The sequence below is a fragment of the Canis aureus genome, chromosome 20 (genome assembly GCF_053574225.1).
Source record: "Canis aureus isolate CA01 chromosome 20, VMU_Caureus_v.1.0, whole genome shotgun sequence".
Classification (NCBI taxonomy): Eukaryota; Metazoa; Chordata; class Mammalia; order Carnivora; family Canidae; genus Canis; species Canis aureus.
This window is the reverse complement of record NC_135630.1, coordinates 36,508,074-36,534,078: the sequence shown is the minus strand read 5'-3', so window position 1 is coordinate 36,534,078 and position 26,005 is coordinate 36,508,074. Positions and strand designations below refer to the sequence as shown.

Here is a 26,005-nt window from a genome sequence, read left to right as displayed (position 1 = left end):
TCTGCCTGTGTCTCTCTCTCTCTCTCTCTCTCTCTCTGTGACTATCATAAAGAAAAAAAAAAAAAATTAAAAAAAAAATAATAAAGTACAGAAGTATGTACCCACTTAACCTTGGTATTTCTTGAGCAAGTTTGCTGTCATGCTCTGCACAGTACTGTTCTTGCTATTCATAATAATAAGCCTGAATCATTAAGAAATGATTAAGTGTTTGGTATGTTTTATTCAGGGAAGTAGGGGAAATTGGTATCTTTAGATTTCAAGGTGACATATGCATCAGTTACCTAGAAAATTCCCTTCTGTAAATATATCATTGCTAAATTAGGTGTTGCAACATAGTCATTTAGGTCAGTGACTTGCTTTCAATCTGCTCCATGTAGCACTGGTAGAGAAACACATGGTGCTCCCACCCCAGTGGTTTCACGGAATAATAATCCCTCCTTTTTTTTTTTTTTTTCAGCTCTGTTCCAACTTTGGCAGGAGAAACTGTCTTGAAGCAGAAGTGTTTACTGACAACTGAGCTCTGAGGGATTGGCTCCTTCTCACCTATAACTGGAATGCCCAGCACTCTGCAGCTGTCCTTGCTGAATCCATTTCTGCTGGAATTTGTCAGATTCAGGAGCTTGTCCTTATGAGTAAAAAACCTCACCTAGATTTGACTTCAACTCAATGAAAAACATTTTCCGTCCAACTGGAAGGGTTTAATTACACTATATATTTGCCCAAATGAGGGTATCTGGTCTTTTACTTTCTGTAATTGTATTGAAGTTGTAAATTCCTGGCATGGAATTATTTCCATGTGGTTTCCTTCAAACTCTTGTCTCCATCTAGTGGTTATAATTATTCATAACCACCCATAAGCAGGCTGTCTCTGGTAGTCAGTAATAGCCTTAGGGTGAGTGTGCTTGATCTGAACACTTGTTAGAGAAGTTGCCCTTATCCATGCAATACTTGGAAATCAGAAGTTTAGGAAGTTAATGAGGACATCACATAGGTAGGTTGAGGCCTAATTGTTTACAATTATTACAGTACTAAAGAGAAGTTTAGAATACAGAAGATTTTCAAGTGTCTCATACTCTTGACTTCTTACTACTGGCTATCTTAATACTCCTAAGTTGACATCAAGGTAAGCTAAGCCTTGAAAAGCATATAGAGAAATCAATTGCACCTATCTTGTATCCTATTTTTTTCAGCCCTGCTTCCCCATAGGAAGCCCTCACATGCACCACACACATACTCTGTAACTTTTCAGACCAGACAGAGGCAAGCAATGACTTCTCCACACTGGCACCAGTTTGGATATAGGCTCTGTTTCCTTTCAATATGAGCTGAATAAGTTTAGAACTTGTAAAATAAAGGAAACAAAACAAAATGAAAATACCAGGAGAGAAAGAGGGAATCGGAGGTGGGGGGTTTGTTTCTTGAACACCTACCACATCTGAAACTGTACTTAGCATACTGTAAGAACCTGGTATCTTACCTATGTTAGGCATTTTGTGCTAATTTTAAAAAGTCTCTAGAAGTTCCTTATCACTTCTGGTACAAAAAAAAAATTCTGGATGTTAAAGTAGCACATTTGCATATAGAAAATGAAGAGTGTAAAAAAAACCACTTGCAATCCTGATATCCAGAAAAACATTCTTATTTTAGCTTTAAAACTTCAGAATGCAGAAGGTAAACTACAATTGCTACTGGAAATGAGAATGAGGTGGAGACCATGTAGGCATCGTTGTTAATCCCAGTGATCAAGGATTGATGTCAAACTATACCTCCTGGGAGTTGATGTTTAGTTTTCTGCCCTGTATTATGTATATGATTGAGTGTTAATTTATATTGCTCAGCACAAGAGAACATCCAGCTTTGTGATCTTTAAAACATCATGGTTTGGACTGTCCTGGGTTCCCTATAGCATAATCATTTGCTCAGGCAAACACACACACTAGTGTCTGATTGGAAAGCTCAGGAATTTTAATCCCTGTTTCCCAGGGAGCTGTAGAGTTTGGAAACCACTTTTGCACAGAACAACTTCGCTAAAGGAAAGAAAGTTGGCACTTCTTGCTGGCTGCCTCTCCTTAGCCATTATGCTGAGCTTGTGAATTTCACTGGCAGAGCGTTTGCCAATTCTTAATTGTAAAACAAATTTTCTTGAAGCTGTAAGTGATACCTACACTTGACCAGGGGCCTGACTCGAAGCACGCTGGACTGACTGGACATCAAATTTTCAGTGTGCTGACAATGCTGGATGTATTGAAAGGTTAAAGTTGTGCATCTAACCACAAAGCAGCTAAGGCATTACTGCTAGCTTGGAAGACCTAAACGTCCTATCCTGTTTAGGAGGTAGCACCATCCTTATTTTAAACTTTTTAAAATTTAAGAATAAGTTGTTGAAAATACTCCATAGCCTCTATGTGGGTACCTATTATTCTTACTAGTTAGCATATTGATAAGTACTTTCTTAAAATTTACTTAAATCTCAGTCTAAAAGGGGGAAATTTTGTCTTTTGGCCTGACACAAAGTGGTAAATATGGAGATTAATACTTTAATGATGAATTAGCCCTGACAGTTCAGATACCTGTCAAGTATAACTTCCCTGTCACTACTGCTGCTGGTGCCTTCCCCAGAGTTGCTGTAACACTGGTCTTGTTCCTGCTTTTCTGAGGGGAGAGGGGAGAGAATGGCGGGGCTGCGGGGCTCAGGAAATCTGAATGTGTCTGAGAGGGAAGGGAAAAGGAAAAGTCTGTCTCTGTGATGAGAGAAAAAAAGAAAAAAAATATATATATGAATCCGTAAAGAATGTGAGCAGGGTGAGATTTGAGATAATATTGGAAAAGAGGGCAGGTTGATTACCTTGAAGTGGGAAGAGGGACAGTTCTGTTGGCCCTACCCTGGGGGGTCTTCAGGGCATAGTCCTCCCCTACAAAGGTTAAAACCTACCTGCACATCCGAATCATCTGATAAACTCACTAAAGCTCTGACCCACAGATGAGATGAAATAGCCCTACTGGCTGTTCAAAATGACAGCTAGTTGGGCAGGAAGTTTTTTTTCTATCCAGAATGAGGTTCCCAGGCACCTTAGTAAGTGTAGCTAAAAAGAAATATTGGCAACGTTTAAGTCAGAAGTAATGAGAACGTTTGCAAAGAGAGGAAGAACAATAGCTTATTTGAGGGCTCCAGCTAGGAAGCTGTGAGCATTCTTCTGTTTCAAAGTATTTGGAGGTGATTTATAGCTGAGATAACTGACCGGGATTGGCAACAAATAACAGAAGGCTGTTAGCCACAGGCTTAGCTAGTTTGTGGTTACTTTCTTCCCATATTTTCCAGTACCAGATTTGACTGTAGTAACTCATTAGGGTCAGCGATGATGGAACTTGTGACTGGGAGCAGATTTGAGGCTAGCGCTGAGAGAGTGGCAGGGCTTCTTTTGTTGTTTTGCCACATCTCATGGGTCTGTGGGGGCTTGCAAGGAGTGGATTGTTGCTGCTGCCCGTCTCCTGGCTTACTGAGTGCTCCGTCCCAGGAACGCTTAGTACAGTGTCATGCAGTAGGCATCTGTGGCAGGCCTTGGGAGAGCAGAGGAGAGGAACCTGAAATCAGGCCATTTGACAGCACTGGTAGGGAAAGGGAGAGTTGGCATGGAGGTTTAAAGTAAGATTATTAGGTTTCAGCTTTCTGCCCTCAACTCTTCTGAACTTGTAAAATAATAAATGAGATCCTATTTCTTAGTATTGTCAGTAGTATCACCTTTGTATACACTGGAAGGGCTCATGGTTCTTTCATGCCTGCCCTTCAAGAAACACTGCTGAACAAAGGAATGATTAGATTCCTTTGGTCTTGATAAATTTAGACATACCTTTAACAGCTTTCCTAAAATGTTTATATTGTTTTAAGAAAAATTCTATTTAAAAATATTTCTTACAGCCTACTGTTTGCACCTGTATCTGCTTTTGCACAATCACAGATGATTTGTGGACAATTAAGGATGAAAGCCCTGGGTTGTTCCTTGCATCTTGACTGCTGGTTCTCTAATGCTTCCCAATTCTGGCTGAAACTGGTGCCCCTGTCTTCTCTTATATAAGCCTCAGAATGAAAACTCAGAGGAAATTCAAATTCAGAAACTTTGCTAGAACAGAATTATTTGGCAGTCACTTACATAGAGAAAAATCTTCCATATTTTTCTATAAGTAAGGGTCTTGAGAAGCAAAGTTCTTGTGTTCTCATCTAGAGCAGAAATGAGCAAAGTTTCTCTGTGAGGAGCAGAGGTAGTTAATACTTCAGCACTCAGCTGTGCGGCTGTAGCACAAAAGCAGCACTGATGATGGTATGTGCATGGGCTGCCTGTGCTCCACTGAAGTTTCATTTACGAGAACAGGTGCTGACTCCAGTTCCACACTTGGTGGCGTGGCAGCATGGCTCCCCGGAGTCACGCGAGTATTCCCATAGGTTCTTCCGTAGCCTCTGTCTGGATGTTGACATCCTCATTTGCACATGGATAGGGTGCAGTCCTGGGTCTCCTGCTCTGAGAGTCTTTTGTGAGGCCTCCCCAGTTTCTAACCAATCTTGCCATCAGCCTTCCAGTTGCTTAGAAGCCTGGAATCTTCAGATTGAAGAATGTACATTTCCATATTATGTCCTTTTTTCCTGTCAGAAATGTAAACTCTGATTTTACAATGATCAGAAGACAGCTGGAAGCTTTTCTTATCTATCAGCCTTCAGGATGAGGAAGTTTGTTTGGATTATAGAAATTTGTCCTGAGCCGAACTCTTCCTGTGTTAACATGTCGGCAGAGCAGTAATTATTTCCAGTTCTAAGATAGGATACAGGAGTCTCTTTATCACATTGCTTGGGACAATAATTCAGTCACTTCCCAGGATTTCTCTTTATCAGGGAGCTGTTTTAGCACAGTTCCCTTGATCTTTTTATTTTCATGAGTAAATGTTCTTTTCTCATAGTTCAAAGGACCTCACTAACTATTTGTGTTTACTTTTTATATGTGTAAAGCTTTGCAGTAGCTCTTAGAGTGTAATTTATTTTTATATCAAGTGCACTATTTGTTGTGTTCCACAGTTTTATATGACTTGTTTTAGAAGCACTGCATTGAACTGAGTTGTTTGTATACTGACATGAGAACCATAGATGTGACCACAAATAAAGCTTTTGTGAAACATTTATGTTCTTATGAGCTGTTTTCAGTTTATTGGAAGTGTAATACCTACATGCTGCCCGTTTTCTGTCCTCAAGGCAATGGTTTAGATCAGAGCTGCTGTTGGAAGCCATGAACAGAAGCAACACCAGTTTTTAGTGTCCATTTTACTATGTATGGTACAAATTTGGGAGTAGAGGCATTTCCTTTTTTTCTTTTTTTAAGATTTATTTATTTATGATAGACCTAGAGAGAGAGAGGCAGAGACACAGGAGGAGGGAGAAGCAGGCTCCATGCCGGGAGCCTGACGTGGGACTCGATCCCAGGACTCCAGGATTGCACCCTGGGCCAAAGGCAGGCGCTAAACCGCTGAGCCACCCAGGGATCCTCAGTAGAGGCATTTCCAAAGTTTAAAGACCTCATTGGTCATTCGCAGCATATCCTGGAAGGCCCAGCCGTTGTTCCCAGGAGCAGTGTGGTCAAAACACAGCTCTACTACTCGATGCCAGGGGACCTTGAATAAATTACTTAACACACTTGCACCTCAGTTACTTTGTCTGGAATGGGATGGTACATTGTATGCTGTGCAGCGTCTGGCAGAGAGTAGTAGGTGTCCCCCATCATACCGTCCTAGTGAAGAACACTGATACTGGCCAGAGTCCCACACACCACAGGAGCTCGGTGAGGTTTTTGAGAACAGTCTCTTTCCCGCTCCCCTCCTCTCCCTTTCACCCAGAAGACAGGTAGCATTGGGCCTTGGAAACCAAGGAGGTGTTCCTCGGCTCTACTCTGATGGGCAGGGTGAGGCAGGAATGCTGGAAGCTCTCAAAGAGATCTGGCATTAAGCAACCAAAACACTAAACAAAAGGACTCGTTGGCAAGATCTGGGGAGCTCTGAATGGAGAGGATGAGCAGAAGTGTGGACTCCTGGTGCCAGCAGAAAAGCTCCGGCTACTCCCTGACGTTCACACTACAGGCAGGGGGCACGGACTGGCCTTCAGGGTTGGAGAGGGCAGGACACTGAGAAGGCTGTGGATCCCCAAAGGAATGGTTAATGGGCTACCAAAACAATCACAGCTTTGGGAGAAGATACTATATGTCAGTTGTTAAAATTTGAGAAAAAGGACTGAGAAAATTCAGGAAAGTAGACTATAGCTGAATAATTGCTCTCTAAGTGTAGGAGATTTAAAAAAAAATGTATGTTTATACTCCAAAAAAAATCTTTTCACATTATTTTTTCTTACAATATTAAATATTTAAAAAAATGAACCCAGCATGCCACCCAGAAAGGGCTTTTTTTTTTTTTTTTTTAGCACCAAGAAAAGGCAAGGAGGGGCCGAAGGGGAGCTCAGGTCAGTAAGGCCCAAGAAAATGAGCTCAGTGTTGGTTTGGGGGCAGTGTGGTGGGATTAGGGTGATTTGTCCAAGTAGACATGCTACCCAACTGGGCTTAAGTTCCAAGGTTCCATCCTGGAGGGGAGACCCAGAGGAGCACAGAGCAGCCTTCTCTCCACAGTGGGGTTGCCCATGTCCACGTGGGCCCTGGTGGCCACTCCCCAGCTGTCCGTGGGGTACCCTTCATGCCTCGAAGTGCATCATGCAAAGATCAGTGCTAGTTTCATGCTCTCGAGCTACAAAATTAGGATGTTGGGGTGGGAAGTAGAATTTCAAGATGACCTAGCTCCTCAGTACCTAGATCAGAAAAGTGGTCCAGAAAGGGAAAGGCACTGGCCCTTGGTCACAGGGCCAGGAGTGGGAATTCCCTGCTCTCCTCTCACCCACTTCCCTCAGCACTGCTAGTCTTGGCTCATTAGGTCACGGTTCCCTCAGAGCATAGTCTCACTTTTTCTGTCCAGAATTCCCATGGGAGAAGCTTGCCCATTTCAAACCTCTGGCTCTGAGCAAAGTCTCCTCAGAAAGAAACCACAGCATGGGGCAGCCCCGGTGGCACAGCGGTTTAGCGCCGCCTGCAGCCCAGGGCGTGATCCTGGAGACCCGGGATCGAGTCCCACGTCAGGCTCTCTGTGTGGTGCCTGCTTCTCCCTCTGCCTGTGTCTCTGCCTCTCTCTCTCTCTGTCTCTATGAATAAATAAAATCTTTAAAAAAAAAAAAAAAAAAGAAAAACCACAGCATGGATCTGGAGCGACCCACTCACCTCTGCCACCCTCTAGTGCTCCAGAGGCCATGGAACAGCCCCTTTCCTCTTCCCTGGGGGGCAGGCAGTAGCCCTACCTTGGATGGATCTGTCCACATTCACCACCTGCTCCCAAATCCCACTGGTCCTGTCCCTTCAAGAGCTCTGAGTATCTTCTAGCTGTCAAACCAGCAGGATGGGTGTTCATGGGAAAGTTCTACCCAGGGGCTCTCACAGGGGTTCTCACAGGGGTTCTCAGGGCTCTCACAGTGTTTGCCATTGGTTACTTTTCTCTACAAAAATCTTGAACATTTAAAAGAAAGAATCGGGGATCCCTGGGTGGCGCAGCGGTTTAGCGCCTGCCTTTGGTCCAGGGCGCGATTCTGGAGACCCGGGATTGAATCCCACATCAGGCTCCCGGTGCATGGAGCCTGCTTCTCCCTCTGCCTGTGTCTCTGCTTCTCTCTCTCTCTCTCTCTGTGACTATCATAAAAAAAAATAAAATAATAAAAATAAAAAAAAAAAGAAAGAATCACAAACGTTTTACATTAGATCCTCACACCTTATATCATAGCTATAAATTTGCTTTTTGGCCAACCTCTCCCCATTTCTCCCAACACCAGCCCTTGGCAACCACCATTCTACTACTCTCTTCTTGAGTTGGCCTTTTTTAGACTTTACGTATAAGTGATACAATTCAGTGTCTTTCCCTGCCGGACCTATGTCACTTAGCATAATGCCCTCAAGTTCCATTCATGCTGTCACAAATGGCAGGATTTCCTTCTTTCTCATGGGTGGTATTCCACTGTCTATATGACACATTTTCTTTAGCCATTCATCCACTGATGAATTTTTTGTTTTGTTTCCATTTCTTGGCTATTGTGAATAATATCACTGGTTCTTAATGTAGATTAAAGACTGTCTTACACATTTGGACATGCAGGTAGTTTGTCTAGTTCCATGTGCTCATTGATCCCTTAGGGACCCTCAGGTTGGGAGCTGGGTTAATGATGGGAATATCTGGCCAGAAGAGTTTTTGTTTGTTTGTTTGTTTGTTTGTTTTCAGAAGAGGTATTGATCACGGAGAGGGATGGAGAGAAGGAGGGGTTCTCCTAGGCTCCTCTCACACTGCTGCCCTGGCCAACAGCACAAGCTCAGCAGATGCTCGCTTAGCCAAGGCCTAAAGGCTTGGCGAGTACTCAACCTAGAATAGTCAAGAGCACAATACATTAGGCCAACTGTTGAATTATAAATAAAAGGATAAAAATATACCCTACTGGAGCCCCGTTCATTGGCCTTTCTGCCTTGGGCTTGTACATGGGGGTGAGACTAGTGCCCGCCTCATGGTGTGGTGAATGTTAAATGAGTTAATACCAGAATCCATCTGTGAGCTGATGCGTCTCCACCCCAAGTCCCAATCTCCAACCCAGATATCTGCCTGCATCCCCTCCTGGCTCCACATGGATGTTACACAAGCAGCTCAGACTCAGCCTATCATAAGCCAGACTTAAAGTCTCCCAAAGCCCCCATCCCCACACATGCCCCAACGATGGCTTCTCGTGACCCAGGTCACAGTGAGTTGTTTACTTGCCCGTGATTCCTCTCTCTCCCCTCCCATGTCTGATCTAAAGTCCTGCCAGGTCTGTCTCTGAGGTGCCTCCTCATTTTTGCAGCTACACCCCTTGACCCAAGTCAGCATCTGGCTTGAGCTCAGGCAGTTGCCTTTGTTGGGTGAATTTATTTTCTAACTATAGACAAAAATGAGGTCATGCTCCTCTGTATTGAAACCATAATGGCTTCCCATTGCCCAGAACAAAGAATCCAAACTCCTTTGATGGCTTCCATGGCATGGTCTTTGGCTGTGCTGCTTCCATTCCTTTGGGTGACCTGCACTCCCTCTCACAACTGGGCCTGCCCTCCTTCTACTGGGAACTTGGTGGCCCCAGCCCCTGTGCCTTGAGGCTTCTTGTTTAGGGTTCAGGTTGCGTATTACTTCCTCCAGATGTTGCCCTGAGCACTCCAATATCATCCCCTCTCTACTGTCACCACCTTTGTGAGTTAACTGCCTTCCTGATAATATAAGCTTGTTCTTTGCTGCGTTGGGTGACCCAGCATGCTGCACGGCGTGCAGTTGGTGTTCAAGTGTTTGTTGAATGAAGGAAACTGGGGACATGGCTGAGTCTGACCCTAAGACCATGCAGGATCACACCTCAGTGGCACAGACATTTCCTGCAACAGATGCTAGATAAATTTCAGACCATGGCCAACCAGATCATTGGAAGAATTGATGACATGAGTGGTCACATTGACGACCTGGAGAAAAACATTGCAGACCTCATGACACAGGCTGGGGTGGAAGAACTAGAAGGTAAAAACAAGATACCTGCCACACCGATGAGTTGAAGGTTGCTAATTTACACTGAAATCTGGAACACCGTTTTTACAAGCCAAGAGAAGAGTGAATGGCTTTCTGAAGCAACTAGTATGTGTAGACATGTTTTCTGTTACAAAGTGTGTGTCTTTCTTATCACATATTACGTAGTTTGTAGAGTGATTCCTCTCCCCCCCCAACCTCCCCACCCAGTTTCTTGAACATGGTAACTTCACATCTTGGACTTTGGTCAGTTGTGCTGTTAAATATTAAACACTAAAACTTTGATGGTTCCTGCATAAAAGTGTCAAATTTTTTATTGTAAAAAAAATTGGTTGAATGAATATTGAACTGATTAAGTACCCACCATGTTCACGGACCCCACCAGGGCCTTCATTTAGGTTTTCCCGTTTGCACCTTACCACAACTTCTATGGTCTTACGAAAGCGCCAGGAAGTCCAGCTGCCAGTGGGTGTTGGACCAGGAGTTGGCCCAGGCCTGACACTAATGCCTGAAATCAGCATATCCCAACCCTCAGGCACTTACAGGTCATCAATTGTCCTGGTTTTCCTGGGACTGAGAGGGTTCCTGGGACATGGAACACAGTGCTAAAACCAGGAAAGTCCCAGGCGCATCAGGACAATTTGTCGCTCACTGTATTAACAGGCCACAATGTTGTCACATCGGTATGTTACTTAGAACTTACTCTACCATTACTGTTTTTACCAACTTGCTTTTACACGGCCTTATCCTAAGACATAAATCACAGCTGTGACAGATGGTTCTAGTTCGGCTAATGTGCGATAAAATGGGCACAATTATTAAAAGGACAAGTGGTTTGTCTGTTTATCGTATAAAGCTGCCTTGCAGAGCCTCAAGGGTGAGCCTGGCCTGCTTTGGGAAACCCCGTCCACCTGCCCTTCCCCAGACCCACGATCTGTCTTCCTGCCTCTGAGCAGTTCCCAGGATGTGCTTGCCCGCTGGTAACTTGGTCCGGGGGGTCGGTGCTCACTGGCCTCACTGCCGTGTGAAGGTTATCTCCTTGGGTTCACAGCCTTCCCACGAGGCTCTTAGACTAAGAAACCAGTGAGTGGGTATCCTAGTAATGACATCTGGGTGCGTGTGTGTGTCGGGGGTGTTGGTAAGCGGTGTATCTGGGCCATAGATGGCACACTTGTCACAATCAGGATATGAACCCGGCTCTGCTGTGGCTACTATCCCGGCAGAGCCAGCGCAGGTTCAGCTCTCTATGAAGGTCAGTTCCTCTGAGCTAATCCTGGCACCATCCGTCTGCTCCTTTCTCAGTCGGTGCTAAGGCCTTATGTCTCGGCCCCTTTCCCCTTTGCCTTGACACTTGCCTCGTCTGGGCGCTGCCTGCAGTCTAACCGGCCCTCTCCACCGGTTCCATCCCTGGGACAGGGTGGAAAACTCAGTGAAAGTCGCCTCAGTGAGAGTCGCTCCAAACTAACCTATTTGCAATTCGGCACGAAAGAGGATGCACGTGGTTTTGCAGCATCCTCTGACTTCTGAGCGGGTCTGGGTTTAGGGTGAGGTGAGTAGGGTGCCTACAGCATACAATTAAGGAGGTGCTTACTCCTAGGATCACACAAGTACCCAGCAAACAAACTGAGCCAGAAGTGCCTTCTTACATTTTCTGTCTTACTCACGTCACTCACCCCAGGTCAGCCCTGCTCCTCAGGGCTGGATGCTGGTCTTCAGATTTTTTTTTTTTTTTTTTTGGTCCTCAGATCTTAAGGTATCCGGGGGTGGGCTTGGGGTACGAGCTCCAAACGCCTGGGAATTAGGGTGCTCAGAGATGCTTGGAGGGCTGTCAGGATGGGGTGGGGGGGTGGGGGGGCAGCGCCTCAGCAGGCTGCCCTGCCCCAACCAGGGAAATCCCTGCCACCACTGGGCTGTGATGTCCTCGGTGACCACAGGGCGGCGCTGCAGCACCACAGTCAAGAAATAGAACAACCCTAGCAGGTGTACCGCCCCCCCATGCCTCTTCCCAGCCCCTTGCACGCTCCCAAACGTTAACACAGTCTAAACATCCCTAAACAGCAGAGTTTAGACTTGCCAGCTTTTGAACTTCACATAAATAGGATCATACTGGATCTCTTCGGAACTTCTCCAACTTTGAGTTCATCAGCTCATTCCACAATTATCGATTGAGCATCTACTATGTACCAGACTCTCATCAGGCGTTCAGGACACAGCTATGAGCCTCCTCTACAACAGTCCTGCCTGCACAGAGACTCCACACCACCAATGCCCTCCCAACTGGTCCCTGAGGCCATGCTGACCCGACAAGGCTGACAGACTTGCCTCCAAATATTCTGGAGCTGCCTTCTTGGTTCTGCTCAGAGTTTGGGAGCTCCCTTCTCCATTGCCCCAGATAAAAATATTATCAGAAAAGGCCATTACAGACCAATATCCCTTATGAACATAGATGCAAAAATCCTCATCAAAATAATAATAAACGGAACCTAACAGCATATAAAAGGGTTATACATCATGACCAGGTGGATTTTATCCCAGGAGTGCAAGGGGGTTCAACACCAAAAAATCAATGTGATGCAACACATTTTTAAAAAATATTTTATTTATTTATTCATGAGAGACGCAATGAGAGCCAGAGACATAGGCAGAGGGAGGAGAAGCAGGCTCCATGTGGAGAGCCCGATGTAGGACTTGATCTGGGACTCCAGGATCACACCCTGAGCCAAAGGCAGATGCTCAACCACTGAGCCACTCAGGCATCTCAATGCAACACATTAATAGGATGAAAAGAAAAACCATGATCATCCCCATCAACACAGAAGAGCATTTGACAAAATCTAACACCCTCTCATGATAAAAACACACAGAAAACTAGAAGTTCAAGGGAATTGCTTCAATGTGATTAAGTAGGAAACAACACTAACATATAGGAAACAACAGCTAACACCGTACTGAATGGTAATGCATTGAAAGACTTCCTCAAGCAGTCAGGAACAAGCAAAGGTTGTCCGTTTCACTACTGCTGTTCAACACATACTGAGAGGCCTAGCCTGAGAAGTTAGATAAGAAAAAGAAATGGGGGATCCCTGGGTGGCTCAATGGTTTAGCGCCTGCCTTCGGCCCAGGGCATAATCCTGGAGTCCCGGGATCGAGTCCCACATCAGGCTCCCTTCATGGAGCCTGCTTCTCCCTCTGCCTGTGTCTCTGCCTCTCTCTCTCTGTGTGTGTCTCTCATGAATAAATAAATAAAATCTTTTTTAAAAAAAAAAAGAAAGAAAAAGAAATGAAAGGCATCCAGATTGAAATGGAAGAAGTAAAACTATTTCTTTTTTTTTTTTTTTAAGATTTTATTTATTCATGAAAGACACACACAGAGAGGTGAGGGGAATTTCCACTTGCAAAAGAATGATGTTGAATCTATGCTTCACAGTGTACAGAAAATTAACTCAAGTGGATCAATGGCCTAAATATAAGAACTAAACCATACAACTCCTAAAAGAAAGTTTAGGTATATATTTTCATGATTTTGGATTTTGCAGTGGAGTTTTAGATGATTCCAAAAGCATGAGCAACAAAAAGGAAAATGGATAAATTAAACTTAATGAAAATGAAGAACTTTTGTGCGTCAAAGGATATTATCAACAGAGTGGAAAGAACCCAGAGGATGGGAGAAAATATTTGCATTCACATACCTAATAAGGAATTAATATCCAGAATGTATGAAGAACTAAAATTCAACAATAACAGGATGAACAACCCAATTAGAAAATGGGCAAAGACTTAAATAGACATTTCTCCAAAGACAATATACAAGTGTCCAATAAGCAGAGGAAGAGTTGCTCAGTGTACTTAACATTAGGGAAGCATTCAAAACCACAGTAAGATACCATCTACTGGGATGGCTTTCACAAAAAAAAAAAAAAAAAAAAAAGTGTTGATAAGGATGTGGAGAAACTGGAAGCCTTATACATTGCTTGTGGGAATGCAAACTGGTACAGATATTGTGGGAAATAGTTTGGCAATGCCTCAAAAAGCTAAAGAGAATTATCATATGATCCAGCAATTTCCCTTCTGGGTATATACTCAAAAAAATTGAGAACAAGGACTTGAAGAGATCCTGTGTGTTGCTGTTTGTTGCTGCATTTTCACAAATAGCTAAAAGGTGGACACAGCCCAAATGTCCATCAGCATATATGGATAGACAAATGTTGCCTATCCATATGATGGACTATGTTATTCACCCCCCAAAAAGGAGTGAAATTCTGATAGAAGCTACAGCATGAATGAACCTTGAAATCATGCTAAATGAAGTAAGCCAGACACAAAAGGATGCATATTCTATGAATCCACTTATCTGAAATATCTAGAATTGGTAAATTCATAGAGACAGGAAGTAGAATCAAGGTTCCTGGGGAACTGTGGAGAGAAGGGAATGGGGAGTTGTTGCTTCTGCCAAGTTTGTGTTTGGATAATGAAAGGTTTGGGAAATGTATAGAATTGGTGATTGTACAACTGCATGAATATAATGAATGCCACTGAATTGTATATTTAAAAATGTGAAAACTGGAAAATTTTGTTCTATATATTTTACCACAATTAAAAAAAAAAAAAAAGAATGGCTATGTCGCCCTATTCAGGCCAATAACATGGAAGGAGAAATCATATAGGTTCTGGATGATGGATGATGTCATTAGTGACTGAACCAATGAGCTATAGAGTCCATCCTCTTTTGGGATTCATAGTTATGTAGGATAATAACTCTTTTCTTGTTAGAAAAAGGAAACACCAACACCCAAGACAATAACGAGCTTAAAAAATGCCAACTCTTTACTTGAGCTTAAAACAGGAATTTTCTGGGGTGCCTGGGTGGTGCAATTGGTTAAGCGGCCAACTCTTGGTTTCAGTTCAGGTAGTGATCTTAGGGTCGTGGGATTGAGCTTTGTACAGGGCTCTGAGCTTTGCCAGGAGTCTGCTTCAGATTCTCTCTCCCTCCGTCCCCACCTTTGTCTCTCTCTCTCAAAATAAAAATAAAAATAAGTCTTAAGAAAATGGAATATTTTCCAAAAGACCTGAAAGATGAGAGATGGAAACATTCAGACAAGTCAGAGTGATGGCTTAGCCCTACCTGAAAGATTAAGACAATGGATGGTGGCGCACCAGGGTGGCTCAGTCAGTTGGGTGTCTGCCTTCGGCCCGACATGGTATCAGGGTCCTGGGATCCAGCCCCGAGCTGGGCTCCCTGCTTCTCCCTCTCCTGCTGCTGCTCCCACCAGCTCATGCTCTCTGTCCCTCTCTCGCTCGCTCTCTTGCTCTGCTATCTCTCTCTCTTCCTCTTAAATAAATAAATAAAATCTTTTAAAAAACCATAGATGATAACACATCACCTTTCAAGTAGCTGCAACCAAAACAGCCCTCGCAGTCCATGGAAGCAAAGAACAACTGCAGAGACCCGTAGAAGTCGATTTGGAGGGCGGCTCCCCCTTAGGGGAAGCAGAGGGGCCACAGGATGGAGAGAGAGCAAACTGGGGGCCTGGGGGGCGGGCCAGTGAGAGCCTGGCTGTTCCTATGGGGACCTTCTGGAGGATGACGCGAAAGCAGCTTTAGAGAAACGGGAGTCCCCGCGGCTGGGTTCTCATCGGAAAACTGTTGACAAAAGAAAGGGGGGAAAGGAACGCGCGCCGGATGCGCTGAGGAAGGTGCAGGGGCGGCTCCTTCACGACGCTGCTGCGCGCGCTCCCTGCGCGGGGACAGGCGCTGCCCCGGGGAACCGCGCCCCCAGGGGGAGGCCGCAAACCGGGGGCTCCCTGGACTCCCAAGACCGAGATGAACGTGCGCGCACAGCCCCGCTCTCCAAGGCGTCAGCGCCGGCCCCCCAGAGCCGCCGCGGGGAAGCGGGCGCCCCAGGGCCCCTCGGACGGGAGCCGGGCGCGGGGGGCGGGGGGCGGGAGGCGGGGCGCGGGGGGCGGGGGGCGGGGGCCTTCGCCCAGAACTGGCCGCCCCAGAGTCGGCGGAGGCCAGGGGCCCGGGCTCAGGGCGCCGGGCGGCGTCCACCTGCGCTGGGGGCCAAGCCGGCCCAGCGCCCATTTCACACAACCCCGCCTCCCGCCCGCCCCTCCCGCGCCCCCCGCCCCCCCCAGGGCAGCGCTTGCCGGGCGCCGACCTGCTGCCCTTCCAGCCTGGGCCCTTCGGTCGGGCAGCGGCGGTGCTGGCCGTCACTCCCGCGCTCCTGCCGGGCCCTTGCCCTGAGTCCGGCGGGCACAGGCAACACAGTAGGGGGGACTCTGCGCCCCAGGGGTGCAGAGGGTGTCCCTGGGGGGGATGCCGGCTGCCCTGGCCTCCCACCCGCGCGCACACGGCGGCTCCCTGCGGATCTCCGCGGCCTCCGGCACCCGGCCTCGGCCGTGTCTGCCCCGGGGAGGGGGCAGCCGGGGCCCCCGACGCCGGCCTCGGCCCGATGCATCGGCTCACGTGGTGCTCGGAGGCCGGGCCAGGCTCGGCCCAAATGGCGGGCTCTGTGCGCCTCCGCAGAAGCTGCTGGGGCAGGACCTGCAGGGAGCCCGGGGCTTGGTGGGACTCCCGGAGCAGTGCGCTGGCAGCCCAGAGCCCGCTGAGGCTCCCTGGTCCAGGGCAGTGCTGGCGGCCCAGAGCCCGCTGACCCCCGCGGCCAGGGCAGAGCTGGCGGCCCAGAGCCCGCTGAGGCCCCCGAGGCCAGGGCAGTGCTGGCGGCCCAGAGCCCACTGATCCCCCACGGCCAGGGCAGTGCTGGCGGCCCAGAGCCCGCTGAGCCCCCTGTGGCCCAGGGCAGTGCTGGCGGCCCAGAGCCTGCTGAGGCCCCCGCGGCCCAGGGCAGTGCTGGCGGCCCAGAGCCCGCTGAGGCCCCCGCGGCCCAGAGCAGTGCTGGCGGCCCAGAGCCCGCTGACCCCCCGCGGCCAGGGCAGAGCTGGCGACCCAGAGCCCGCTGAGGCCCCCCGCGGCCAGGGCAGTGCTGGCGGCCCAGAGCCCACTGATCCCCCACGGCCAGGGCAGTGCTGGCGGCCCAGAGCCTGCTGAGGCCCCCGCGGCCCAGGGCAGTGCTGGCGGCCCAGAGCCCGCTGAGGCCCCCGCGGCCCAGAGCAGTGCTGGCAGCCCAGAGCCCGCTGACCCCCCACGGCCAGGGCAGAGCTGGCGGCCCAGAGCCCGCTGAGGCCCCCCGCGGCCAGGGCAGTGCTGGCGGCCCAGAGCCCACTGATCCCCCCGCGGCCAGGGCAGTGCTGGCGGCCCAGAGCCCACTGATCCCCCCGCGGCCAGGGCAGAGCTGGCGGCCCAGAGCCCGCTGACCCCCCGCGGCCAGGGCAGAGCTGGCGACCCAGAGCCCGCTGAGGCCCCCGCGGCCAGGGCAGTGCTGGCGGCCCAGAGCCCACTGATCCCCCACGGCCAGGGCAGTGCTAGCGGCCCAGAGCCCGCTGAGGCCCCCGCGGCCCAGGGCAGTGCTGGCGGCCCAGAGCCCACTGATCCCCCCGCGGCCCAGGGCAGTGCTAGCAGCCCAGAGCCCGCTGAGCCCCCCGCGGCCAGGGCAGTGCTGGCGGCCCAGAGCCCGCTGAGCCCCCTGCGGCCCAGGGCAGTGCTGGCGGCCCAGAGCCCACTGATCCCCCCGCGGCCCAGGGCAGTGCTAGCAGCCCAGAGCCCGCTGAGGCCCCCCCCCGCCCCCCGCGGCCCTCCTGCTCAGGGTTAGACGCCCGGGCAGGGCTCCCGCTGGCGCTGCAGTTTGCGATGCTGCCTCGAGGCTGCCCTTCGCCCACCTCTGCCTGGGGCCTCGGGCCTGAGCTTTGCCCTCCCGGTGCCACTCCCAGGTGTGGCCCTGCCCTGGCTGCGGAGGCCACCCTCTCAGTGGCTTGGCTTGGGGTGCTTCTCACCGCCTCTGTTCCCTCTCCCTGCGCCTCTCTTCTCTCCAGTCCGGCTTCTCACTTCTTACTCTTCAGACCAGCCAGAAACTGGCACAGATGCTCTCATTCACTCCTCAGTTTATTCTTTTGTTTGTTTGTTTGTTTTTGGTTTTGTTTTTTGCATTCCGTGCTCCTGACCACAACTTATTTATTTTATGACTGAGAGTTTGGATCCCCTTCACCCATTTCACACAACCCCACCTGCCTCCCAACATCTGACAACTACCAGTCTGTTCCCTGTATCTAAGAGTTTGGTTTTGCCTTCTTCTAGATTCCACATATAAGTGAGATCATACGGTATTTGTCTTTTCTCCGTCTGATTTATTTCACTTAGCACAACACCCTCCAGGTCCAGTTTATTCTCAAACTGACAATGTGCCGGGCCCCTCAGAGATCCAGGGATGACCAGCCATGGTTCAGCCCCAGAGGAGGTCTCTGCCCTGGAAGAAGGAGTCAGATGTAGAAATAGTTGGAGATGGTGTTAATGGAGCAGAGGAAGTGGACAAGGGTATCAAGGAAAGCTTCCTGGAGGAGGTGGCGCTGAGGCTAACACCTGAAGGAAGAGAGGTAATTTGACCATGGGCCGCAGACCTTCACTGGTTGCCCGCAGAGTGTGCTGGGGTGAGGACTGCCCGTCTGGCCAGATTCTGGTTGCTGACAGCATCAGCCAAATTAGCATTTCCGTCAGAGATAACACGGCAGAGAAGAGCTTGGAGGGCACCTCCTCCAGCTGCCCGGCCACCTGGATGATGTGCGGGTGATGCACCACCCCCTGCTGGTGCCTCCCCGAGCTTCTGCAGACAAACTGGAGTCTACCACCGACCACCTTCCTTGGTCACACAGGGCCCTGCCCCTCTTCCCCTCACCAGCTTAGTGATGAGGGCTGAATCTACCTGGCTTTGAAGAAAGACTTCCTGACTCAAAATAGTTCTCTGCCAGAAGGCACCCTGAGGCTCTGAAGTTGCCCCTCACAGGAGAGTTCGTCAGGTGAAGGTGTCCCACCTGCAGGGGCCCCTCAGGTAGGACGTGAACTCGCAGAGCAGGGGCCAGCTGTGGATGGCTCTGTCGGGCGGGTGCTCGGTGCGCTGTGAGCAGATGCTGTCCAGGGATTCTGGGTAGTGGAAGGGCCCTGGTCACTGTAGGGCAAGCGGGGCAGCCCTGTCTCTCTCACTTCACCCCCACCCCAATGCCAGGGACAGAAATCCTGAAAGGGGAGTGGGAAGCTCCCCAGACAGGGATGGAGGCAAGCTCTTCTAGGTGAAAAAGTCTCCCCAAAATGGCAGAAATCTTGCTGCTTAGCATTTAGGCTCACTCCTCCTGCAAAGAGGTGAGGCCACCTACTGTGACTTTTCTTGCTAAGGTTGAATTGTGTCCCCTAAAAAGACCTGTTTGGGTCCTAACCCTGATTACCTGGAATTGTGACCTTCTTTGGAAATGAGGTCTTTGCAGATGTAATCAAGTTAAGGTGAGGTCCTCCTGGACTTAGGGTTGGCCCAAATCCAACGACTGGGGTCCTTGCAAAGGAAAGGAGAGGGAGATTCAGACACAGAATTGCATACATGGAAAGAAGAGGGTCACGTGATGACGGAGGCAGAGACTGGGGAGATTGGGGTGATGTGCCTATTAGCCAAAGAAAGCCAACCAGAAGCAATCAGAAGTAAGGAGAGCACCAAGGAAAAGATTCTTCTCTAGAACCTACAGAGGAAGCACGGCCATATGGACACCTTGACGTTGGACGTCTAGCCCCCAGATCTGTGAGAGGATAAATGTTTCAGGTCGTCGGTTTGGGGTACTTCGTTATGGCTGCCATAAGAAACTAATACACTTACATCCAGACTGAGCTACCTTGGGCTTGTGCCTCCATTCCTTGACCTGACGGCCAGGTTTGGGGTGTGTCTGTTGCTGATTCACATGGGGAGGTAAGAAGGGGGCCAGACCTGAAGTTTCCTTCTCTCTCTCAAGAATTATATCTTGATCACCTGCTGGGCTCCAGGCTCGGTGGGGTGTAGGCATGAACGAAGGCATGGCCCAGCCTACCCACCAGCCTGAGGGAAGAGCGTGGGAAAGCCTTGGGAGGTTCGCGGCCCAGGCCACAGCCAGCCACGCGGGGTTCCCGTGAGCAGTGCAAGGGTGCTCTCATTCAGGGGGGAAGGATCCAGAGCAGCTGCAGGCTGAAAGTCACTGAGGCTGGGGTCAGGGTTGGGGGGCAGCCCAGGGCTGGTGGGGGTGCTTCCTGGGAAACTTGCCAGGCATTCCAGGCCCATTCAGGGAAACCAGAATTGAGCTGGCCCCCTGTGTCTCAGGCCATTAGTGCTCACAATGGTGACCACCTTGGTTACCTTTCAAAGTTGACCCTAAAGACTCAGAGAGGTCAGTGGCTTTCATGGGGAATTTAAACCCAGGTCTCTGGCCCCTAACCTGGGCTCTTCTCCCCAGGAGACTTTGTGTTTTGTGCTTGGCTCGGGGATGGTGGAGATGAGTTCTGATAGCTGCGCCTGTGGGATTTCCAGGCGCCAAAGTGAATGGAGACAAACAGGTCAGTGTGTGCTGGAGAAGCTTTCCACCCCTGGATTCTTTCTGACTCTTGGAAAGTGCTGGTAATCATCAGGACCACTTCCTCCAGAGCCTAAACAGACCCTGATTGGGGGGCTCAGGGGCAGTGTTCTTTGGGGTGAGGCTGACATCAGAGTGGCCTGTAGGATCTCGGGCTGCCAGGGTGGGCTTAGGGTCCAGGAAGTGATGGGGCCAAGGGGAAGACTCTCTGCTGCTCCGTTTGGGCTGCACTGGGTAGGGCTGGCTGTCTCAGGTCCAGCGCAGATGACTCCGTGGTCTTCCTGTAAGAGGAAAGAAGGCCTGGCCGGACACGGACCCAGGGCCTGGGGGTCTGGGTGGGGGCTGCTGTTACCCTCCACCCTCCACGAGGTGGTCCCTGCCAGGAGGCCCCTTTGCTTCCGGCACCAGGAGAGGTTTCCGAATTGTCCTCCTGCCTCACTGCTTGGGTCACATCTCGAACTCAGCCTGCCCTATGTCCCAGGTTGGTAGCAGATCTTTTTCATAAATGCCTCTACTTTCCCTTCCCCCTTTACTCACTGTCCCTAGAGTAATCTTACTTTGTCAAAATTCGAAATTACTTGCCTGAATATAAAACTCATATACGCTCATTGTAGGAAAATGATTAAGTATGGAAAAGTAGAAAGAAAGATAAAGCACCTGTACACTTGGGTTTGTTTCCTTTTGGTCTTTTTTCTATGAGACACACACAGAGAGAGGCAGAGACACAGGCAGAGGGAGAAGCGGGCTCCATGCAGGGAGCCCGAGTGGGACTCGATCCTGGGGACAGCGGGATTGTGCCCTGAGCTGAAGGCAGATGCTCAATGGCTGAGTCACCCAGGTGCCCCTTAACGTTGTTTTTGTCTTGCATTTCCCTCCCGCCCTCGCCCAATTTAGTATACTATTATATTTTCTTAGACTCTGAAAATTCTTTATAAAATATTTATTTTATAAAGTAAGTTATGGAATTTCTTTATAAAATATATAAAATCTTTTTAAGAGACTGCTTAAGATTCCAGTCTTTGTATGCATGAAGTATTTAACTAATCCCCAATTCTTGGGCATTTAGGTTCTTTCTAATTTTTTTTCTCTGATAGAATGCTCTTTTATTTTATTTTACTTTAGAGATTTTATTTTATTTTATTTTATTTTTATTTTATTTTTTTTAGAGATTTTATTTATTTATTCACGAGAGACACACAGAGAGAGGCAGAGGGAGAAGCAGGCTCCCTGTGGGTAGCCTGATGTGGGACTCGATAGCATGATCCCTGAGATCATGCCCTGAGCCAAAAGGCAGAAGCTCAATCACTGAACCATTGAGTGCCCCTAGAATGATCTTTTATTTTTTATTTTTTTTTTAAATTTTTATTTATTTATGATAGTCACACACACACACAGAGAGAGGCAGAGACATAGGCAGAAGGAGAAGCAGGCTCCATGCACCAGGAGCCCGACGTGGGATTCGATCCCGGGTCTCCAGGATCGCGCCCTGGGCCAAAGGCAGGCGCCAAACCGCTGCGCCACCCAGGGATCCCCTAGAATGATCTTTTAAAACATAAATCTGCTTAAACCCTTTGGCTGCTGCCATGGCCTTCTGGGTATTAAAATTCACCATTCAGCCCTCCAGGCTCGTTCCTCTCTCTCCTTACTCCCTCCCTCACCTCCTGGATCCTTCCCAAAGGAACATAGACATACGGTCCCCTGAGTGTCCCTCTGCCCACCACCACCCCTAGAGAACTCGACTGTCCCCAGGTTCACCTCCGTGACTCAGGAGGTAAGCCTCCACCCCCTATCAGGTTGGGGATCAGGGCCCGTCTACACCCTCATGGGGGCTGCAGCCTTCTTGCTGGTGCTTGAATCTGTGTCCTGATCCCCGCTTAGTGGAATGAAGGAAGGTCTTGGGATTCTGGGGATGCTTTCCACCCTGATAAAAAGAGACGTACAGGGGAAGGGCTGTTCCTCTCGGATGGCCATCACTTCACATGACTGTGACACCTGCAGCTGTGCCTGGTGACCGTGGGGGGGGGGTATCCCCAGGGGTTGAGGGTGAGAATGGCACAGCAGCAAGATGGAAGGCCAGTCTTCCCTGATGAAATGTTGAGCAGACACCAGGTTCACTGCTCATTCTGCCCCTGGATTTCTTGTGATATCTTGTGATGTTTAAGTCACTAATTATTGCCCGGGCATCCTGCCTGAGCCTTCCTCCTTCCGTCCACATTCCTGGGCCAGCCCGTGCTATGACACCTCCACGTCTGCAGTAGGTGGGCCCCATTTATGCTCCAGCACTGCCCTATCCTCCTCTCCTGGGACTGCCGTCCCAAGGCCCCACCGAGCTCCTGGCAATCCCTTCTCACCCCCCCAGCACCAGTGTCACTCACCTGGACACCCTTAGGCCTTGGGTGACTGGGAATTTCTCAAGGACGGTGGCCGTGTCTCATTTGCGGTGAGCCCCCTGCACTTGGTACACAGTAGGTGCTCAGGAAATGTGAGCTGAGTGAATGTTAGGCCTGGTCCCCTGCCCTTGGGCCTTTTGTGCATAGGATATGCTACGGCCTGAATTGTGTCCCACCCCTCACCCCCAAATCATACATTCAAGCCCTATCTCCTAATGTGACAATATTTGGGGGTGGGGTCTTTGTTAGGTAATTAGGCTCTGATGAAGTCATGAGGGTAGTGTCCTTCTAAGAAGAGACAAGAGAGACTTGCTTCCTCTTTCTTTCTGCCATGTGAGGACACAGCAAGAAGGTAGCCGTCTGCACGCTGTGAAGGGAGTCCTCAGCAAAATCTGATCGTGCTGGCACCTTGGGCTTGGACTTCCAGCCTCCAGAACTATGAGAAATAAGTCTGTGTCAGGTCATCCAGTTTATGGTGTTTTGTTATGGCAGCCTGAGCTAAGATTGGGGTTTTGGCCATGGCCAACTGTTGCCTGACCTTGTGATGTGGCAGCGTGTGGTCCTCTGCAGGGTGGAGCCTGCATCTTCCTCCTTTCTGACTTCTCCCTCCCATGGACCCATGGGGCTGAGCCAGGGCACCCATGGAGCATGGGATGGCCCCCATAGCCTGCTCTGAAATGGCCCTTTCCCCCTGCTAAGGGTTGTCAAATGGGGCATATGGGTACAGGGCCTCAGGGACATCCCAGGCAAGGCCCCTTCTCCCCACTTATGGCTTCTTCCCGAAGCCTCTTGGGAGGACAGTGACCATGAGAGACAATCCCAGACCAGACACTCTGGCCCCATGTGGACTCCTGAGGACTGGGCCTGGGCCAGGGTAGTCACAGCCCTGATCTCCCAGCTTTGGGGATGTGCCTGGTGTTGTCAGAGCCCCTGTGAGTCCCAGCAAGCACACCTGGACCAGGCCAGGTTCTGGTCCTCAGGCAGAACCTGGCCTGGTCCTCAAGGGCAGCCAGGAGACGAGGCTCAGGTGTCCTGTGCAAAGGGACAGGAATCCGTCAGGGACCAAGTACAGAGTGGGCAGTGAAGTGGAGGCAGACTGAGAGAGGCACAAGCCAGGCCTTGAGTAGAGCAAGGAGCCTTAAGCAGTGTTCAAATGACCAGGGCAGCAAGGCCCCCGTGCTGCCAACAGGAAGTGGGGGTGGAGGGGGAGTGGCAGGGCAGCCGAGGGGCTGGTTGGGGGCAGCTCTGGCTGGATGTTGGCACTGGCCTGGGGCAACTGCCACAGAGAGTAGGGGGCCCAGACTTTGTTCTCATTGGTGGCTGGCCACCCAGTGTGCAGGGGGGTGGGGACAGTAGAGGCAGGGGGCTGACTTGCTGGAAAGGTCTCAGGCTGCCGGGCAAGTCTTTGAACTTCTCGCCCTACTCACTGCCCCTGGCTAAAGCCTGGAAGGGCAAGGTCAAGATGACAAGGCGGCTGCACCGGGTGGAACTTTAGCTGCATGTGTCTGGTCACGTTCCAGCTCCAGAGGGTGGCTCAGGCCAAGGGAAGGCCAGGGGAGGAGGGAGAAGTGTGGAGAAGAGGAGGGAGGGTTGGAGTCACTTGTAGATGGGTCATGGGAGGCACTTGGCCAGGAGGGCAAGGGTAGGGGAGCCAACAGGGGTTTGTGCAGAACAAAAGATGTGACGGACACAAGGCCCCAGATTCTGCACAGCAGTGTCACTCGTGTCTCAGGAGAGAGCTTGAGGCCCCGGGTCGCTGGGGCTGAGGCCTGGTGCGGGGTGAGAAGGGCAGGGGACACAAGCACAGGGGAGGGAGGAGCCAGGGGCTGTGGGGAGCAGAGCTGAGCTGCGGTGGAGAAAGGCTTCAAAACCCACTTCCCCTGCCCTGCCCTTCCGCAAACTGTTTAACAAACAGGACATCCTGTAAACACAGACGCAAGGTGGCCTGTGAACCCTGGGGGGTGGCCGTCCATTCCCATTTCCTCCTGGAGATCAGGACCAGCCACCCCAGCCAACACGACTGCCCTTTGGAAGGACTGCCCAGGGCAAATAGCGTCACTGCCACAAAATGGAGAGAGGCTTGTGGCCAGAGCCCAAGAGGTCTCCTAGGCTCCTCTTGGTTCTAATGAAATGAGAGCCACCAGCAGGACCAGCAAAGGGCTCAGGCCCTGGGGGGGGCGAACGTGTGAGGCTCCCACTGGATTAGTAACCCAACTGAACCAGGGCCTGTAGAGGACAAAGGGAGTGTGGAGAGTCGCAGAGGGGGGAAGCCATCCTGTGATCTGTTGCAGAAACGGGCGCCTGGAGGTGGCTCAGTCGGTTGAGCGTCTGACTCTCCAATTTTGGCTCAGGTCATGATCGCAGGGTCATGAGATTGAGCCCCTCATCAGGCTTCACGTGCAGCACAAGTCGGCTTGGGACTCTCTGCTCCCTCTGCACCTCCCCATTCTCTCTCTCTCTCTCTCTAAAATAAATATTTTTTTTATTTAAAAAAGGACAGCATCTGTTATTTTGCAACCCTGCTATGTCATACTGAATTGAATAAATTTCACCCAGTTTTAATTTTCTGTCCTCTCCTTCCCCCACTGTAATACAGGGCAGCTGTTCTCGAAGCTTGTGGTCACAACCCGTCACACACTTAAAAATGGTTGAGGCGGGATCTCTGGGTGGCTCAGCCCTTTAGCGCCTGCCTTTGGCTCAGGGTGCGATCCTGGGGTCCTGGGATCGAGTCCCGCGTCCGGCTCCCGGCATGGAGCCTGCTTCTCTTGTGTCTCTGCCTCTCTCTCTCTGTCTCTATGTCTATCATAAGTGAATAAATTAAAAAAAAATCTTTAAAAAATGGCTGAGGACCCCCAGGAGCTTTTGTTTGAATTGTGTCAACATTTGCCATGGAAGGAATTAAAGCCAATAGCTTTAAAAAAGATTAATTCACGTAAAAAACCAATAAATCCGTCATGTTAACTTTCTTTAATGCAAAATGACCGTAGTTTTGCAGGCAAACACCATCTCGAGGAGTAGGAGGAGCGGTCACCGTGGCGCCTTGCAGACCTTGGCTCGGGCCGCCTCCCCCCAGCCCCTCCTCGCGCCCGCTGGGCCCGCGGCTCCCAGACGTGCGGCTGCAGCACGGAGCCCGCGGCGGTGGCTGCGGGCATCCACACCTTGGGGACAGATGGAAACAGGACCAAGCAGAGGACCGGGAGACCTGTCCAAATGCCCTGGGTGGCCAGGTGGATGACGCGACGGGGGGCGCCTGTGGCTTGCCCCCTCCTCCCTGGGGGACAGGTGAGCAGGCGGGGTGGGGACGGGGCAGGGGACTGGTGGAGCGGACTTATCATCTCTGAGCATCCTTCCTTAGGGGGCAGATCCTCTTCTTCTTCTTTTTTTTTTTTTAAGATTTTATTTATTTATTCATTAGAGACACACACACATAGAGGCAGAGACCCAGGCAGAGGGAGAGGCGGGCCCCCTGCGGGGAGCCCGATGCGGGACTCGATCCTG

General features: G+C 50.1%; 1 protein-coding gene and 1 pseudogene across 6 annotated transcripts in view; both read left to right on the top strand.

Annotated features, from left to right (window-relative positions):
• Nucleotides 1-5,164, top strand: part of EPB41L5 (erythrocyte membrane protein band 4.1 like 5) — a 146,115-nt gene extending 140,951 nt beyond the window's left edge. For all 6 annotated transcript variants that reach the window (XM_077861368.1, XM_077861371.1, XM_077861369.1 and 3 more), the window contains one exon: nt 458-5,164. In XM_077861368.1, the coding sequence (XP_077717494.1) occupies nt 458-524 (67 nt within the window). In that variant the 3' untranslated portion in view covers nt 525-5,164. The remainder of the gene's footprint in view (nt 1-457) is intronic.
• Nucleotides 5,165-9,354: 4,190 nt separating this feature from the next.
• LOC144291947 (heat shock factor-binding protein 1 pseudogene) lies at nt 9,355-9,830 on the top strand (annotated as a pseudogene).
• Nucleotides 9,831-26,005: the final 16,175 nt, after the last annotated feature.